General features: G+C 38.6%; 1 protein-coding gene across 1 annotated transcript in view; it reads left to right on the top strand.

The window, feature by feature from the left end:
• DNAJC3 (DnaJ heat shock protein family (Hsp40) member C3) overlaps nt 1-19,425 on the top strand; it is a 70,393-nt gene that overhangs the window by 20,837 nt on the left and 30,131 nt on the right. The window contains exons 3-4 of the mRNA XM_027588083.2: nt 5,843-5,967; nt 7,938-8,012. Of these exons, the coding sequence (XP_027443884.1) occupies nt 5,843-5,967; nt 7,938-8,012 (200 nt within the window). The remainder of the gene's footprint in view (nt 1-5,842; nt 5,968-7,937; nt 8,013-19,425) is intronic.

Genomic DNA, 19,425 nt, shown 5'->3' with positions numbered 1-19,425 from the left:
CCAGACGTCACATTCTAATTCAAAAGATCGTGAACTTCCTAGGGATAGGTAGAATCTTAGTATTATTGTTATTATCATCATTATTATTTGTATTGAAGTATAATTAGCATACAGTGTTATATTAGTTTCCATTGTACAACATTGATTTCACAGTTCTGCACATGATCCAGTGCTCACCACAATACGTGTAGTCATCTGTCCCCATACAGTGTTATACAGTATTGTTGACAATCTCCCCATGCTGTACATTTCATCGCTGACTTATTTACAACATGACTAAGTTTGTGCCTCTTAATCTCCTTTCTCTCTTTTACCCATCTCTTCACACCACCCCCAGAACCACCAGTTCTCTGGATCGAAGAGTCTGTTTTTTTGCTTGTCCTGTTTTTTAGATTCCACATATAAGTGAAGTCATATGGAGGGCGGCTGGCTGGCTCAGGTGGTAGAGCGTGTGACTCCTGATCTTGGGGTTGTAAGTTCACGTTCCATGTTGGGTGTAGAGAGTACTTAAAAATAAAATCTTTAAAAATGAAATAGATGAAGTGGCGCCTGACTGGCTCAGTCAGTGGAGCATGCAACTCTTCATCTTGAGCCCCACATTGGGTGTAGAGATTACTTAAAAAAAAAAAAAATCTTAAAAAAAATAAAATAAGTGAAATCATATGGTATTTGTCTTTTCTGACTTATTTCACTTAGCATAATACCCTCTAGGTCTACCCATGTTGTTGCAATGGCAAGCTCTCATTCTTTTTTATGGCTGAGTAATATTCCTCTGTGTGCGCACTTGTGTGTATCAGCCACCATCTTAAGGATAGGTAGTATCCTATTTAGTCATTATTTTATTTTTTATTTTTTTATAGATTATTTATTTGACAGAGAGAGACACAGTGAGAGAGGGAACACAAGCAGGGGGAGTGGGAGAGGGAGAAGCAGGCTTCCTGCTGAGCAGGGAGCCCGATGTGGGGCTCGATCCCAGGACCCTGGGACCATGACCTGAGCCAAAGGCAGATGCTTAATGACTGAGCCTCCCAGGTGCCCCTTAGTCATTATTTTAATCTCTGGTAGGTACTCAGTAAAAGTTTGACTGAAGAGGTAGAGTTGGGTTAGCTGGGAGCAAGAATAAACATTTTTTGTATCTAGGCAAGGGTGGTGGTCTTTCTGCTTTCCACTGCCACTGTTTACATCATTTATAATTGGCTTTCTGATGTATTTTCTCCAGATAGTAGTTGTGGGTTTTTTTTATTATGGCTAATTTTCTCATATTTGAGTTGTTTGGTAGTTTGAGGATTAGGATGAACTCTCATGTTCATATTTTTTTTTAAGATTTTATTCATTTATTTGAGAGAGAGAGAGAGAGAGAGAGAGAACACAAGTGGGAGGGAGGGCCAGAGGGAGAGGGGGAAGCAGACTCCTCGCTGAGCAGGGATCCTAGGTGCCCTGAGATCATGACCTGAGCTGAAGGCAGACGCTTAACTGACTGAGCCACCCGGGCACCCCTCATGTTCAAATTTCTAATAAACTACTATAACGATTGGAATGACCTGTTTTCAAATGAAATCTAGTATTTCTATATGTAGACTTGTATTTTAAATAATGAACTGTATTGTGTATTGAATGGATAACAGGATAAGTGATTATTTTCAAGGTTATCAGATTTTGTATTATGAGACACTAAGCATGAATTTCTTAAACCAACCCTTGTTCAGTTGCTACTTCATGCACAGTGATAAAGGAATGGACATGATTTCTAGGAACTGTTGGTATTTTAAGATGAAGCTACAGGGACAGCTATTTTGTTTGGCCATTCAGGTGACCCTATACAGCTAAGAACATTGATTCTTGATTCACACGTTGAGCCATTACCATTTGTTTCCTCATTTTTGTAGGTTTATTGTTATAAATTGGGGTTCTAATTCCCACTTCATGTCTTAAAAAATACCTAAAAACTGAAGAATAAAGCAAATGAAAGTGAATGCTCCAGAATTATTTTATATAGACATTTTGAATATATGTATAATCAAATACTTAATACAAAAGCTGTGTCATATATAATCCTCCTTGGAGGTTTTTCTGCATAGACTGAAATGGTCAGTTTTTTCCCAAAGTGAAGTCCAATGCAATTTTTAGTGGAAGTGCCTTCTTGATAAAATTCCCAACGTTAGCACTAAGCATTCTTCTTTTCTTGAAAGAACTAGATACAGAGTTCAAAATAAGCAACATCTGTGTTTGCAAATCCATTGCTAATTTCATGAGAGAATGATCTGAATATCCTTTAAGAGCTATGTCCATTCTCTGGAATCCCCGAGTGGGGTGGCTGGCAGGGAAAAAGGGAGCCATGTGACCAGATGTTTGCTTTGCCTCCTGAATGGAAAGTACTCCAAATGGAAAACTTTCTCGGGCCAGTGAGGTCAGAATCTATGAGCAGCTCCTCTTCCAAAAGCAAGTGACAGCAGAGTCTGCCAGACCCTCCGCACCAGCTCAGGAAGGCTGCTGGGACCAGAGGGCAGGCGATGGAGCAGAGACCTCAGCCCTCACCCTCTTTGGTCCCCTCTGACAAAAACCTCTTCTGGGCGGAACAGAGTGTGGCAACAAACCATTTGCTCTCCAGGTTTACAGACCTGGCTCTGGAAGGAAGACGGACGGGAAGGGAGCCACATTCATCCGGAGGCTGGGAAATGTTTTCCTTGGTCTGTGGCTGGGCTGATGTTGGTGTGTGCTTCCTTCTTGTCCACAGCAGGATGGCACTAGGGAAAGCAAACAAAATAGAAGCCTTTCTCGATGAGAAGGACCCAGGAATTGAGGCCCGAAGCAAGGGAGGAGCTTCTGGGGGAGGGTAGGGGTGAGGAGAGCCTGTGGGGAAGCTGGCTAGCTCCAGGGACCTGCCAAGTATTATTACAGTGTCCTACGGAAATGAGAGAAAGACCAAACAAGCTGTGTCCATTCTGACTTCTAGTCCCTCGCTTGTCCTAGGCAGGTCTCAGTGTTGGCCTTGATTGTGGTGATCAGGAATTTGTTTCCATTTCCTTTTATTTGAGTCCCTGTGGGCCAGGTGATAGGGAGACATGAAAGTGAATTTACTCAAGGAATTTATTTTCTCTAGCTTGAGGTGTATGTATAAATAATGTCAGAGGGAGTGGTAAGTGTTATGGGCATAGTAAGAGAGGTATACTGTATTACAGAATGCTATGGAAATTTAGGGAATGGAAGGTATATTTTCACATGTGTAATCAAATAGGTCATTTAAGCTGTGTCTCAGAGACTGAGTAGGATTTGGACATACGAAGGTGAGAGTGTGTGATGTAAACTCCAGGTCTTAAATCATGTCGTTTCTAGTATTTATTTTTTGCTTAGTGTAAATAAGTCATGAAAGTACTCCATGTTCATTGTGACACATTTTGGAGTATGTAGATACAGTATAAAGAAGAAAACCCGATCTGTCTGCCCAGGTAACTGCTGTTGACCAGTGGTGAATTTCTTTTTCCGTTCAGAGGCAGTCACTTAAGCGTCAGAAATCCTTAGGTATCAAATCATTCTTATGGCCAGACCCACATGTTTAATTTATTGCACACACTAAGTTGAATATGAACTGAACCTAAAAATAATTTATATCATGTATGCTCTAAATGTAGTAACTCTGTTTCTTACTTTTTCTTCAGGCTAATTACAGTCTTTTGTAGGAAATACCCTATATACAGCTGCTGACAGTGCTCTTTTTCCCTTGTTTTCTAAGCAAAATTGACCAGGAAAGAAATTTCAGTGATGCTTATCTGTGGTATATGGGTTGTTTTTGGTTTTTGTTTTAGATTTGAGAAAAAGATTAAGTTTTTTTTAATTAAAATGCCCAGTTCTCTTAGTTTTTCAAAAATATAACTACAGTAAAATATGTAGTACAATAAAATGCATATTTCAAAATTTACCATTTTGACCATTTGTGAGTGTATGAAGTTAGTGGCATTCAGCGCATTCACATTGTTGTACAACCCGCAACCCCATCCGTCTCCAGAGCTTTTTCATCATCCCAAACTGAAACTCTGTACCCATCAAGCAATTGTTCCCCATTTCTCTGTCTGCGTTTCTCTCCTTCCCTCTTTTTTCTTTTCTTTTTATAATAGCCATCCTAATGGATGTGAAGTGGTATCTTGGTGTGGTTTTGATTTGCATTTCCCTAATGATTAGTGAAGGTAAACACCTTTTCGTGTGCTTTTGGCCATTTGTACACCTCTTTCATACATGGTGTATAGCCTACTCTCTCCTCCTGTTCCACCTTTGCCCAGCAGTACTTCAGGTAGTTTAACGCCATTAACAACTTCTCAAAACCAGGATTTTGAATGATTATATACTATCCTGCCATACAGATTCCCATTTGTCATGTTTTTCAAATGATAAGACCTTCAGGGGTAGAACTTTCAGAGAGTTTTAGTTGTAAATTTTATAATGATGGAACATCTGTGTGCATAAATAAATGTTTATTTGTTTAAGACACATGGCTGGATTTGGTCAAGAACATATATGTTTCAAAATTGCTTTCTAGAAGGACTGTTTGACAGCACGAGGTTTGCTTCTAATTGTAGGCACTGAGCAGAGTGGAATTAGCTCAAAACCTAACGCGTCCATCTGTTTTCCTTCTTTCAAATATTGTTAATTAGTCCTGCTCTCATTTCCATTCTCCTCCTTTGTCCTCAGATTTGTACCTTTATTTCTTCACTGCCATTTTAGTTGGAATTTGTGAGGGAGCAGAGATTGCACTTTTTTTTTTTTTTTTTAAGATTTTATTTATTTGAGAGAGAGTGCGAGTGAGCATGAGCCAGGGGGAGGGGCAGAGGGAGAGGAAGAAGCAGACTCCCCACTGAGCAGGGAGCCCGATGCGGGACTGATGTGGGGCTCTATCCCAGGACCCTGGGATCATGACCTGAGCCGAAAGCATACGCTTAACCAGCTGAGCCACCCAGTTGCCCCAAGATTGCACATTTACTATGTCAGTTTAATTGGAAGTCTATAATTTTCTAAAGTCCTATGAATAAGGCACAGTCACATTCTCAAAGACAAAGACTGAATTGCATACTTACAGAAGTTATGAGTTGAATATAGTTAATATTTTAACCCAGACGTTGGCAAACTTTTTCTTTAAAGAGCCAGATAATGAATTCTTTTCAGATAATGAATATTTAAGCTTTGTAGCCATATAGTCTCTGTGTGCATATTTTTTTATTTTTATTTTTTGGCACCTCTTTAAAAATATAAAAGATACTCTTTTTTTTTTTTAAAGAATTTATTTATTTGACACAGAGAGAGGGAACACAAGCAGGGGGAGCAGCAGTGGAAGAGGGAGAAGCAGATTCCCCACTGAGCAGGGAGCCTGATGTGGGACTCGATCCCAGGACCCTAGGATCATGACCTGAGCTGCAGGCAGATGCTTAACTGACGGAATCACCCAGGCATCCCATTCCTGTTCTGGCTTTATTTGCAGTGATCTTGCTAGTCAACATGATGCATTATTGATGAAGAAATTCTTTTTTTTTTTTTTAAGACTTTATTTTAGAGAGCACTCAAGCAGGTGCAAGAGAAAGAGCAAGCAGGAGGAGGGGCAGAGAGGGAGGGAGGGAGAAGGGAGAGAATCTCAAGCAGACTCTGTGCTGAGCGCAGAGCCCTATATGGGGCTCAGTCCCACCACCCTGAGATCATGACTGAGCCAAAACCAGGCGTTAGATGCTTAACTGACTGAGCCACATAGGTGCCCCTTCTTAATACCTTTCTTAAGAGAATTGCAAACTCAAGTACTGGTCAGGTTATTTGGGTTTTGAATAAATTACCAAGAGCTAATACTTATTATTTTAATTTTCAGATGGTGACCCAGATAACTATATTGCTTACTATCGGAGAGCTACTGTCTTTTTAGCTATGGGCAAATCAAAAGCAGCACTTCCTGATTTAACTAAAGTGATTGAATTGAAGATGGATTTCACTGCGGTAAGTGCATCTAAACTTTCTTTAAAGGAGAACTTATGGGAATTTGGAAGAGGTAATTTGTCTTTTAAGGTGAGGACCAGCCTGCTAGGCATAGCTGGAGGACGGAGAAAGCAGCTGTGGTGTAGAGGACTGGGCAATAAGAAAAATTCAAAGTTTCTGCAATCAAAGGTCTGTGTGAAAGAGGAACAGCGGGTGCAGCTGCTGATTTTTAGAAGCTTGGCAGTGGTGTTAGCTTTGCGGTTTAGAAAGACCTCTTAATCTCAGGAAACAAACTGAGGGTTGCTGGAGTGGAGGTGGGTGGGAGGGATGGGGTGGCTGGGTGATGGACGTTGGGAAGGGTATGTGCTATGGTGAGCGCTGTGAATTGTGTAAGACTGTTGAATCACAGACCTGTACCCCTGAAACAAATAATACATTATATGTTAAAAAAAGAAGATAGTAGGGAGGGAAAAATAAAGGGGGGGAAATCAGAGAGGGAGATGAACCATGAGACTGTGGACTCTGAGAAACAAACTGAGGGTTCTAGAGGGGAGGGGGTGGGGGGATGGGTTAGCCTGGGGATGGGTATTAAAGAGGGCACGTTCTGCATGGAGCACTGGGTGTTATGCACAAACAATGAATCATGGAACAGTACATCAAAAACTAATGAAGTAATGTATGGTGATTAACATAACGCAATAACATAAAAAAAAAGCCGTTGAATTAAAAGGCTGTCAGGTGACTGATAATAGTTCCAATTAAGGCTGTAGCAGGAAGAATAAAGAAAAGGAGATAGGTCAGTTAAGCAGTGGTTTGTGGTGAGGACACAGTCATGAATTAGACTGATCCTCCCCTGCATCCAACACAGAAGCTTCAGAAATGGAGGAATTTATAGTCTAATGGGATATCCTGATGATTGGCAGGTCAGTGTAATGGCTTAAAATAATAGGATAAGTTAGATGGTTTCAAAATTAATTTGGTAACTCATTTATTGTTTATATCTTGCCATATTCCAAAAAGGACTAGGGATAACTGATTAGATATGGGTGAATGTTTGGTTTGAAATACTATTTTAGGATGGAATTCCCAAACGTCAGATTTTTTTCTTTAATCTGTTACTTTAACTAGCTAAGCACAACCTTTCACAAAGGTTAAGTAGTTCATTTTCCTAGTATTATAGTAGCTATTAGGTAGTTGAAGTGGCTTTCATTTTGCTTTTTATGTGTGTTGATGCACTTAACAGTGGATTAGGGACATTTTTATGTATTGTAAAAGTTATATATAAGTTTTAGTGGACTATCAATGTGGTTTCTGTCTTATGGTCACATTGGTCATTACAGAATCTTAGAAGAGCAAAGGGTTGTGCAAGCATCACCACTGTCTAGTTCCAGAACACTTTTGTCACCCCCAAAAGAAATCTAGTACCTATTAGCAGCCCCTCCCCATTTATGCCCTGGCCTTTGGCATCCACGTATCTTTCTGTCTGTATGGATTTGCTTATTTGGACACTTCATATAAATGAAATTGTACAGTTTGTGGCCTTTTGTGTCTGATCTTTTTCACTGTGCATATTGTTTTCAAGGTCCATCCATGTTGTAGCATATGTCAACACTTCATTCCTTTTTATGGTTAGATAATATTCCATTGTATGGATAGATCACGTGTGCTTATTGATTTATTAGTTGGTGGGAGTTTGGGTTGTTGCCACTTTTTAGCTATTGCTATGAATATTACATGTACAAGATTTTGTATGGACACCTATTTTCAATTTTGGGGGATATAGCACAAAAAGTATTTTTAAGAAGGCATACTTTAATAAAAGTAATACACATTCAGTGGTTCCAGGAATTGTTCTCAAGAGTCCTTTGTCAAATGGACATTGGAAAAATAAATATTTCATTAATGCTTCATTAGCGCATTTGGTTTTATTCTTTGTGTTTAAAGAAAATTTGGAAATGCATGGTACTCAGAACACTTTTTCTTTTTTCTAGGCAAGATTACAGAGAGGTCACTTACTACTCAAACAAGGAAAACTTGATGAAGCAGAAGATGATTTTAAAAAAGTGGTAAGTTCAGTTTGCATTTGGCTTTATGAAGATGTTGAACATCTTTATGGAGATGAGTGAATATATTGGACTTTTTATAGTAAGACATTTAGCAATAACTTTATAGCTAAAAGGGAAAATCATCTGATTTGTGTATATAAAAATCACAGTTTCTGAATTAATACATAGTGACTGACATGAGGGAATCACTTTAATAGTTGGAAGATAAAATATGTGGAAAGAATGTATAATTTTTTTAAAAGATTTTATTTATTTATTAGAGAGCATGAGAGAGGAGAGGGTCAGAGGGAGAAGCAGACTCTCACTGAGCAGGGTGCCTGACATGAGGCTTGATTCCAGGACCCTGGGATCATGACCTGAGCCGAAGGCAGTCACTTAACCAACTGAGCCACTCAGGCGCCCAATAATACATAATTTTAATTCAGTTTATATAGCTCACATGTTCTGCTTTGTTTTCCATGAGAATCTAGAGATGTCAGCTGAACTATTCTAAAAGTGCTTGGGAAACCCTTCATTTGATTTGAAAGGAATAATGAGACATTCTTAAAACAGAATTTTATAATTACCCATATGGCTATTTTACAATGTGTAAAGTGTTTTGGATTTGTTGGGGGATGGTACAGATTACATGTAATTGAAAAATGATTTGGAGAGATAGCCAAAGTCTTCATTCCCTCATGAAGCTTGTTTTAAGACCTGCATTTTTACTCTATCTGGATTTGTTTTTGTAGTGGTCTAGAAAGAGCATATGTACAGTGGGCCTTTGAACGAAATGGGTTTGAACTGCATGGGTCCACTTATATGTGGACTGTAGAAGTACTATAAATGTATTTTTTCTTCCTTACGATTTTCTTAATAAAATTTTCTTTTCTGTAGCATACTTTATTGTAAAAATACAGTATATAATACATATAACATTCAAAGTATATGTTAATTGACTCTTTGTTATTGATAAGGCTTCTGGTAAACAGTAGCCTACTAGTAGTTAAGTTTTGGAGGAGTCAAGTTATATGTGGATTTGACTGTATGGGGTGAGTGGTGCCGGTGCCCCTAACCCTAAGGGTCAACTATATAAACCTCATTGTTCATTATTTGCATTTTTGTACTTTATAAAAATGCTTAGTTATGAGATGATAACCACTATGAATATAAAACTGAAATTTCTACTATTTTCATAACCTTTGTCACAATGCTCAGTCATATGCAGAGAAATCCAAAAAACATTAGACTTAGTTGTATTAAAGTCTAATCAGTAGCTGTCTCATGGTCTCAGTAAAACTGGATGTTCCTTTATGTTTGTCTAATTTTCCTTACTTTTTGGGAAGATGCTTGAAAGCAGGCTGAAGGACAGGTGGTGGGGAGGCCATGGTGTTGGGGTTACCTTTTCCCAGCTCAGTTCTTGTACATAGCAAGTGTTGTGAGAAATTTGTTCAATGGATGGATGAATGATAAAGCATAAGAATGGGTTTCCTTCTTTTTAACAGATGGTTAAATCTATTACTTAGAACTTTTTTCCAATCACAACATTAGAGTAGCCTTTTAGAAATAACACAGTTTAGAATAAAGCTTTAGCAAAAATTAATCCTTACTGGGCAATGGATGTATCCTTTTGGAGAAGTGAGTTCTTGGAACTCTGGGTATGTCTTGATTAATGTCTTTTCTGTGATTGATATTAAAACCTCTTGGAAACAAGAAGGGGGACTTTGATGAGACTTTACACTTTTAGATTGTTTTCTGACAGTCACACTTCCGCTAGTGTATTCTTAAAACCACCCTTGCTATTATTATTACAGGATTCTTCCATGAGAATGTGCAGCTGTACTGAATGATTTTTTCTTTTTAGTTGAAATTTTTATTGAGATAATTGTAGATTCACATACAGTTGTAATTAATGATACAGAGAGATCCTGTGTACCCTTTACCCAATACCCACTTTTCCCCAATGATAATGTCTTGTAAACCTGTAGTACGATATTACAACCAGGATATTGACATTGATACAATCTACCTGTCTATTCAGTTTTCCTCAGTTTTAGTCGTAGTGTTCACTTCTGTGTGTGTGTTTAATTCAATACCCTTTTTCTTTACACCGCAGTTAACATACTGAGTGCTTCTGTTGCCACAAGGATCCCTCCCGTTGCCCCTTTATAACTACACCCACTTTCCTCACATACTGTTCCGGCCCCTCATCCATAACTTTGGACAACCACTAGTTTGTGATTCATTTCTTAAATTTTGACATTTCAAAATGTTGCATACATGGACTTAAAACATTATATAAACTTTTGGCATTGACTTTTTTTACTCAGTAGAATTCCCTGAAGATTCATCCAGATTGTTGCATATATATCACTTTGCTTGTTTAATTGCTAAGTATTCCATGGTATGTGTATGTCACCTTTTATTTATCCATTCATCAGTGGATGGACCTTTGGATTATTTCTACTTTTTCATTATTATCAAAAAAACTGCGGGGCGCCTGGGTGGCTCAGTCGTTTAGTGTCTGCCTTCGGCTCAGGTCATGATTCTAGGGTTCTGGGATCGAGCCCCACATCGGATTCCCTGCTCAGCAGGAGGCCTGCTTCTCCCTCTCCCACTCCCCCTGCTTGTATTCCTTCTCTCACTGTGTCTCTCTCTGCCAAATAAATAAATAAAATCTTAAAAAAAAAAAACTATGAACATTCTTTTTTCTTTTTCTTTCTTTCTTTTTTTTTTTTTTTTTGCTATGAACATTCTTGTACAGGTTTTAGTGTGAACAGAAGTTTTCATTTTCCTGGGATAAATGCCTAGAAGTACAATTTCTGGGTTGTATCATAATTGTTTAGTTTTAGAATGAACCACCAAATTGCTTTTCAGAGTGACTGTGCCATTTTATGTTCCTCTGCATCCTTGCCAGTATGTAGTTTTGTCACTGTTTTTTGTTTTAGCCATTCGGAGAAGTTTGTAGTGACAGCTCATTGTTTTTTTAATTTGTATTTCCCTGTGCTCGCTTCGGCAGCACATATACTAATTTGTATTTCCCTAATGTTTACTGATCTATTCTTGTGCTTATTTGTCATCCTTTTTAGTGTAAAGCTGGTTCATGTCTTTTGCCCATGTTCTAATTGGATTGTTTGCTTTTTTACTATTGTGTTTTGGAAGTTCTTCATGTTTTTAAATACTTCATCACATGTGTGGTCTGCAAATGTGCTTGCCCAGACCATGGCTTGTCTTTTCCTCTTCACAGGGTTTGTGAGAGAGCGAATGTTTTTAATTTTGATGATGTCCAATTTATTGGTTTTCTATTTTCTCCTATGTATAGTGTTTTTTGGTGTCCTAAGAACTATTCACCAATCCCTAGGTTCCAAAGTTTTTCTCCTGTGTTTTTTAAATTAAATTAAATTTTATTTAAATTTTTTTTTAAAGATTTTATTTATTTGAGAGAGAGAGAGAGAGCACATGAGTCGGGGGAGGGTTAGAGGGAGAAGTAGACTCCCCCTGAGCAGGGATCCCGATGCGGGACTCGATCCAGGGACTCCAGGATCATGACCTGAGCCGAAGGCAGTCGCTTAACCAACTGAGCCACCCAGGCGCCCTAAATTTTATTTAATTTTTGAGAGAGAGAGAACATGTGTGCAAATGGCAGGGGAGGGGCAGAGGGAAAGAGAGAGAGAGAGAAAGAGAATCCCTAGTCTGGGTGGCTCAGTTGGTTAAGCGTCTGCCTTCGGCTTGGGTCATGATCCCAGGAAGGGTTCGAGCCCCATGTCAGGCTCCCTGATCAGCCAGAAGCCTGCTTCTCCCTCTCCTCCCTGCTTGTGCTCTCTTTCTTGCTATCTGTCTCTCTCTCTCAAATAAATAAAATATTAAAAAATATTTTGGTATCATAAAATAGATGATTTCTGGGTCTGGTTTGAAAAGATAAATTTTGTGTTACAACTGTATTTTATCTTTATCAATCAAAGAATTCTTATACTTTAATTTTTAGAGATTTGTGATTATAGATGATATATAATAACTTGTTTCCTTTATATGTTTTTACTTAAATGGGCTTTTTGTGGTAGTAAGAGCATTTATCAGTCTATTAGATATAGCAAAGATTTAATCTTACTAATAAAGTGCTATATATACAACCAGGTAAGTATACTCAGCTACATTTTACATAGTGGAATAGAAGTTTGAATATACTTAATCTCTTTTTGGGCTACAGTGAGGATCTTGTTCTTTGTTGTGTGTACAGGTTACTCTGCTGCTGGAGGGTCTCCTGTAAATAAGCATCACCTCAGGTCCATACCAGCTATCATGATCCTAAACAGTGTCTTACATAGTTTAGTTTGTCTTTGAGCGATCACTGACCCCTGCTGTCCCCAGTGCGTTTAGTCGCTTGTTAGTTCAGCGAACACTGAGTGCATATTATTTGCAAGGCAGTGTGGTAGATGTTGGAGAGTTGCTGATGAAGAAAACTAGTCTCTGCCTTGGAAAGATTATACTCGGGTAAGAAATAATCAGGCAAATATGATACCATATAACTAAAGTGTTGTGATTGAGCCCTACAGGAACAGACAGAATGGTCCCCTAACTTGACTGGGATTTGGGGGTCTGGTCAAGAAGGGCTTTCTTAAAGGAGGGGATGTACTGGAAATCTGAATGTTAAGAGGGTGAATGAATCTGTGTTAGCAAAGTGGCTGGGAGGGCCATCCTGGCAGCAGGTAAGCATCCTTGTCACTTAAGAAAATAATGCCTCGAGTATGATGAGAGTAGGAGCTGAGAAAACTGGACAGGGAAGCAGTGGTCTGATTGCAAAGAAGACATATGTAGGCCCAGGAGCTGGGTTTTTTGGTTTTTGTTTTGTTTTTATATGGTCATGGAGGCTTTATGCTGGGAATCAGGGTTTTCTTCCATAAAATCCGGGCTACTCTGGAGAATGGGTTGGAAGAAGACATGAGTGAAAGCAGACAGTCTGATAGTGAAGCTGTTACAGTAAGTAATCCAAGTATGACTTTATGGAGGCCAAAGATTAGGCTAGCGTAGGTGGGGATTGAGAGAAATAGGTAGACATTTAGGAGATTGGATCCAGAGAGATACAATGAATGGGGTAAGGGAGAAGGAAGAATTAGGTATGATGCCCAGGTTTCTGGATTGTTCAGATTGGTTACACGTCCATGAGATAGGAGCCCGGAGAGAAATTATGTAGGGGAGAAGGATGGGTAGAGAAAATACAACTCTCTTCTTTCTTTTTCTTTTCTTTTCCTTTCTTTCTTTTTTTTTTTTAGAGAGAGAGAGAGAGACTGTGTGTGTGTAGAGCCCCAGAGAGAGAGGGAGAGAGAGAATCTTAAGCAGGCTCCATGCCCCATGCAGACCCTGAACCAGGGCTCGATCTCACAACCCTGAGATCATGACGTGTGCTGAAATCAAGAGGGATGCTTAACCAACTGAGCCACCCAGGCGCCCCTAAAGTTTAATTTCAGTTAACATACAGTGCTAAATTAGTGTCATGTGTACAATATAGTAATTCAGAACTTCCATACATTACTCTGTGTTCATCACCCCAAGTGCAGAAGCTTTTTATTTTGATGTAATTCCAATAGTTTATTTTTTATTTTATTTCCCTTGCCTCAGGAGGCATATCTAGAAAAAAGTTGCTATAGCCAATGGCAGAGATATTACTGACCGTGCTCTCTTTAAGGACTTTTATGGTTTCAGAGCTCACATTTAGGTCTTTAATCCATCTTGAATTTATTTTTGTGTATGGTATAAGAAAGTGGTCTGGTTTCATTCTTTTGCATGTGGCTCTCCAGTTTGTTGAAGAGACTCTCTTTTTCCCATCGGATCTTCTGTCTGGCTTTGTCAAAGATTAATTGACCATATGATTGTGGGTGTATTTCTGGGTTTTGTATTGTGTTCCCTTGATCTATGGGTCTGTTTTTTGTGCCTGTACCATACTGGTTTGATTACTACAGCTTTGTAATTAACTTGAAGTCTGGAACTGTGATGCCTCCAGCTTTGCTTTTCTTTTTCAAGATTGCTTTGGCTATTCGTGGTCTTCTGTGGTTCCATACAAAGGTTAGGATAGTTTGTTCCAGCTCTGTGGAAGATGCTGTTGGTATTTTGAGAGGGATTGCATTAAATGTATAGATTGCTTTGGGTAGTGTAGACGTTTTAACAGTATTTGTTCTTCCAGTCCGTGAGCACAGAATGTCTTTCATTTCTTTGTGTCGTCTTTAATTTCTTTCATCCCAGTGTTTTACGGTTTTCAGAGTACAGGTCTTTTACCTCTTTGGTTAGGTTTATTCCTGGGTATCTTACTATTTTTGATGCAGTTGTAAATGGGATTGTTTTCCCAATTTCTCTTTCTGCTGCTTCATTATTGGTGTATAGAAACGCAACAGATTTCTGTAGATTGATTTTGTATCCTGTGACTTTACTGAATTTATCAGTTCTAGCAGCTTTTCGGTGGAGTCTTTTTGGTTTTCTGTGTGTAGTATCATGTCATCTGCAAGTAGTGGAAGTTTTACTTCTTCCTTACTGATTTGGATGCCTTTTATTTCTTTTTGTTGTCTGACTGCTGTGGCTAGGATTTCCAGTGCTATGTTGAGTAGAAGTGTTGAGAGTGGACATCCTTATCTTGTTCTTGACCTTAGAGGAAAGGCTCTCAGTTTTTCCTCATTGAGGATGATGTTAGCTGTGGGTGTTTCATATATGGCCTTTATTATGTTGAAGTATGTTCCCTCTAAACCTACTTTGTTGAGGGTTTTTTTTTTTATCATGAATGGATGTTGTACTTTGTCAAATGCTTTTTCTGCATCTATTGAGATGATGATAGGTTCGGCTCCCTCATTCTTATAAAAATCCTGATTCTCAGCAACTCATTTAGTAATTTGTAATCTGTGAATTCTTCCTTCTTATCAACTCCAAGATACTGTAAATGTAGTTTAAACTCCTCTGTTTTTGGTGTTCAGTGTTTTATTTATCTTTTCCTTATTTATCTTTGCTATCCATGCTTTGGGTTTAAATGAAAAGTATTTAGATCGAGGCAGCATTCCATAAGATCCAAATACAATGATCAGTTTAAATGTTTATTTCATATTTTGATATTATTTTGACAAAGCTAGCAACTTGCATTTTTTTGTGGTGAGCAACCATATTATTAGGTAAATATCAGTGCCAGTTCCAATTTAATTTTTAAATCAAGTATAAACCTTTGATAAGATTTTTAAATAAACTCTTCATTGGTAGTTTGTGTTAATTGAAAACAAATCAAACTAACATAAATCCACTATATGCATCAGTATTACTTTTGGCATTGTTTTTTCCATCTTAACCTTTTAGTACAGAAAGGATGCTTGTATTGTCTCAAGATAAGTAAATCAGAAATAACCAGAGTTTTAAAACAATACATATCATGAGCTAGGAAGAAAAGAGAGTAGTACTTTTTGGTTTATTTTATTTTATTTTATTTTATTTTTTAAGATTTTATTTATTTGCCAGAGAGAGAGCGCGCGCGCAAGAGAACACAGCAGGGGGAGGGGCAGAGTGAGAGGGAGAAGCTGACTCCCCACTGAGCAGGGAGCCCGATGCGGGACTCGATCCCAGGACCCTGGGATCATGACCTGAGCCAATGGCAGATGCTTAACTGACCGAGCCACCCAGGCGTCCTGGGAGTAGTACTTTTTAAAGGCAAGAAATAAATTTGGTTATAATTTAATATAAAGATAGCAGTCTGTGCTATAACTCAATACAGTTGCTCTAGTTTTCTTTGAATCAGATGTAATACTGGATCATATACCATAAGTCATCAAATATAAGGAGCCAACAGTTGTAAGACACATTGTTGTTTTATGTCCTATTAAAAGAATAAATGCTGCTGGTTAAATAATGCCTTCTTATTAATATTAATATTTTAACTTAATATTTTTACTTAATAAATTTACTTTGTGCTTATAGAAAGAGCCATTTGAGACTTAGATATACATTTTTATTATCACACTGCTCTATTCATTGCCTTTGTCATGTTAGCTTCTTGGAGACTTTAAACGGTAGTTAAACTCGGTCCGGTCTGTATGGTACCAACAGTGTTAATAACTGGACTGAAGTGGGCCAGACTATTTTTGTGCATATGCAGTCATGTTGATGGGCTAATGGTAAAACTCTATCAATTTTAAGACTCATTCCACTTTGAGAGAAATTGAACTATGCTCTATCACTTTGGTCAGATGTGAGGCAGAGGGGAAGAGGGAGGGATGGGGCTTAAAAGATGTCAGCAGTAAAACAGACTCATAATTACATAAAGAAGAATCTAGCATGACCCTAGGCTTTGTCCTAAATAATAAGAGGAGCCATTGTTTGAACAGGATGGCATGGTGATGGTGGCAATGGGATGGAAATGTGGTGTGGAATTCTGTGTTGGCCTTGTTACTGAGTTGCTGTTAAGATGTCCTGTTGGAGGGCGCCTGGGTGGCTCAGTCGTTAGGCGTCTGCCTTCGCTCAGGTCATGATCCCAGGGTCCTGGGATCGAGTCCCACATCGGGCTCCCTGCTCGGCGGGAAGCCTGCTTCTCCCTCTCCCACTCCCCCTGCTTGTGTTCCCTCTCTCGCTGTGTCTCTCTCTGTCAAATAAATGGATAAAATCTTTAAAAAAAAAAAGATGTCCTGTTGGAGATGTCAGGTAGGCAGCTTGCATCTTTGGGGTCATTGTACACATAGGAGAGAACAGTTAGGAATGTAGGCTCTGGAAGTGACTTTGAGCCACAGAATCCCCCTGTGTGTAAAAGGAGGATAATCCAAAATGTCCTTTAGGTTTTTTGGTTTAGCTTAGAATAGGGCCTGAAATACAGAAAGCTCTTAGTAAATGTTTTCTCCTGTCATGATTGATCTTCATTACCATCATCCAAAGCAAGATTTCTGGCAAGTTATATAATCATTCAATTTCTTTATCTAAAATTAGAGATCGAACAACCTAGCTCATAGGTTAAGTGAATTAGTATTAAATGAAAAAGAAAAAATAGGCATTCATTTGAGGCATTAAGACATAGATCCTGTTCTTCAGCAGTTTACCCTTTAGTTGGAAGAAATAAGCCCTAAATATGTGAAAAGTTAATAGCACAGAGATATTTATAAAAAGTGACATATAAACTTGTCTAGATAACAAGATAAGATTAAGAATGATACATGAGGGGCGCCTGGGTGGTTCAGTTGTTAAGTATCTGCCTTTGGCTCGGTCAGGATCCCAGGAACCTGGGATTGAGCCCTGTGTCGGGCTCCCTGCTCCACCGGAAGCCTGCTTCTCCCTCTCCCACTCCCCTGCTTGTGTTCCTTCTCTCACTGTGTTTCTCTCTGTCAAATAAATAAATAAAATCTTAAAAAAAAAAAAAGAGAGTGATACATGACTAGAAGTTGGGAGACCCACCCCACTTTTCTCCTGATTAGCTGGTGTGATGTTGGGCAAGTTACCATTTATGAGACTCAGTATTTTCATTTACAAAGTGGGAGTTGGTTGAGCAAGATGATTTCTTAGATTACTTCCTTGTTAAGAGTTTCTTCTTTTTTTTTTTTAAAGATTTTATTTATTTATTTAATTGACAGAGAGAGACAGAGACAGCGAGAGAGGGAACACAAGCAGGGGGAGTGGGAGAGGGAGAAGCCAGCTTGCCGCGGAGCAGGGAGCCTGATGTCGGGCTCGATCCCAGGACTCCGGGGTTATGACCCAAGCCAAAGGCAGACGCTTAAGTGACTGAGCCACCCAGGCGCCTCAAGGTTCAGTGACATTCTTGCTCATTTTTCTTATGATGGTGAATCCCTTTAGGGCAGCAATGCTCAGGATTGGTCTCAGGATCCCATTATACTGTTAAATATTGAGGACTCCAAAGAGCTTTTGTTTATATCAATATTTACAGTACTAGAAGCTAATTTTAGAAATTAAAAAAATACTAATTTAAAAGTAACAAACCCATTATATGATAATATAGATTTTTTTGCATGCAACCTAATTATATTTTCAAAAACAATAAAAAATTTAGGGGTCCCTGGGTGGCTCAGTAGTTAAGTGTCTGCCTTCGGCTCAGAATCCTGGGATTGAGCCCCGTATCCGCATCGGGCTCCCTGCTCCGCGGGAAGCCTGCTTCTCCCTCTCCCACTCCCCCTGCTTGTGTTCCCTCTCTCACTGTCTCTCTCTCTGTCAAATAAATAAAATCTTTTTAAAAAATTAATAAGTGGTATTTTTTACATTTTTGCAAATCTCTTTAATGTCTGGCTTAGTTGAAGACAATCAGGTTCCCAGATCTGATTTATATTTTGGTTGAAGTATTACTGAAGAAAATGTGGCTCACACATTTAAGTGGTTGGAAAAAGGAAGAATGTTTTAATAATCGTTTTTATATAGCTGTGGATATTCTTTGAGGTTATACCAAACTCCAGTAGTTATTCTTGGTTAGTTGCAATGTGGACTCTGAAATCTTATGAGTGAACTTTTAGTACTCTGTCATAATGAAATCCATTGGTTTATCCTGCACTTTGAATGCGTTGTCTTTTATCCATATATACTTTTGTCCCCGCAGACCTCTGAAAGGGTATTAAGGATTCCCAAGGGTCCCTGGATCACACTCCAATTGCTGCTCTAGGGTATATACCTGAGAGGATAATTGCTGCTTTGAAAGTTCCGGGCATTTTTAACCTGGCCAGACAGTTAGGCACTGTCCTGTTAAGTGGTTATCCAAACGTATATTCCCACCAGCGGCGTACGAGGGTTCCATGTGCCCCGTATCTTCAACAACACTTGGTATGAACAGGGTAATTTTTGCTGGCTTGGTTGGTATAAGAAATGCAACTTGACGACTTTTGTGTCTGTTTCTGTTAGATTCTGTTTATCCAACTGTTTCTTTTCTGTCAGTCCACCCTTCTCTTCCTTCCCTCCTGCAACTGATTGAGATTTTTCTTCCTTATTCTGTTCTTTCTGTACTGTTATACATACTGTGTCTTTTTCTCTTAGTCATCACTCAGGAATTTCAACATGCATGCTTAATAAGGTTTATAGGTAATCACTAGCTTCCTCTAGAAAATTACAAGTACCTTAAAACAGTAACTCAATCACCCACCCCTTGACTTGGATACAGTTGCTTTTCAAAAATTGGGTCTTACTTTTTCTCTTTATTGACATTCAAATTAGTTGGTATTATTTTTGTATAGTTCCCTTAACAAAGACTGCAAAAAGAATTTGTGAAGGCAAACTTTAGAAGTCACTGGGGAATGTTCCAATATACCTCAAATATTACATATTTTTCTATGTTATCAATTACTATCAAATGAAAAATGAAATTTGTGCTACTTACCTCTTAAAACCATAATTAAATTTAATAGAGTTGGAAAGATTAATTTCTTGAGCAACAAGCGGTTTGGTGAATGTATTTTATGCCAAAATCTAATTTTATTTTGACCTTGCGTCA

This window comes from Zalophus californianus, chromosome 3 (genome assembly GCF_009762305.2).
Source record: "Zalophus californianus isolate mZalCal1 chromosome 3, mZalCal1.pri.v2, whole genome shotgun sequence".
Classification (NCBI taxonomy): Eukaryota; Metazoa; Chordata; class Mammalia; order Carnivora; family Otariidae; genus Zalophus; species Zalophus californianus.
This window is presented reverse-complemented; position numbering and strand designations above follow the sequence as displayed.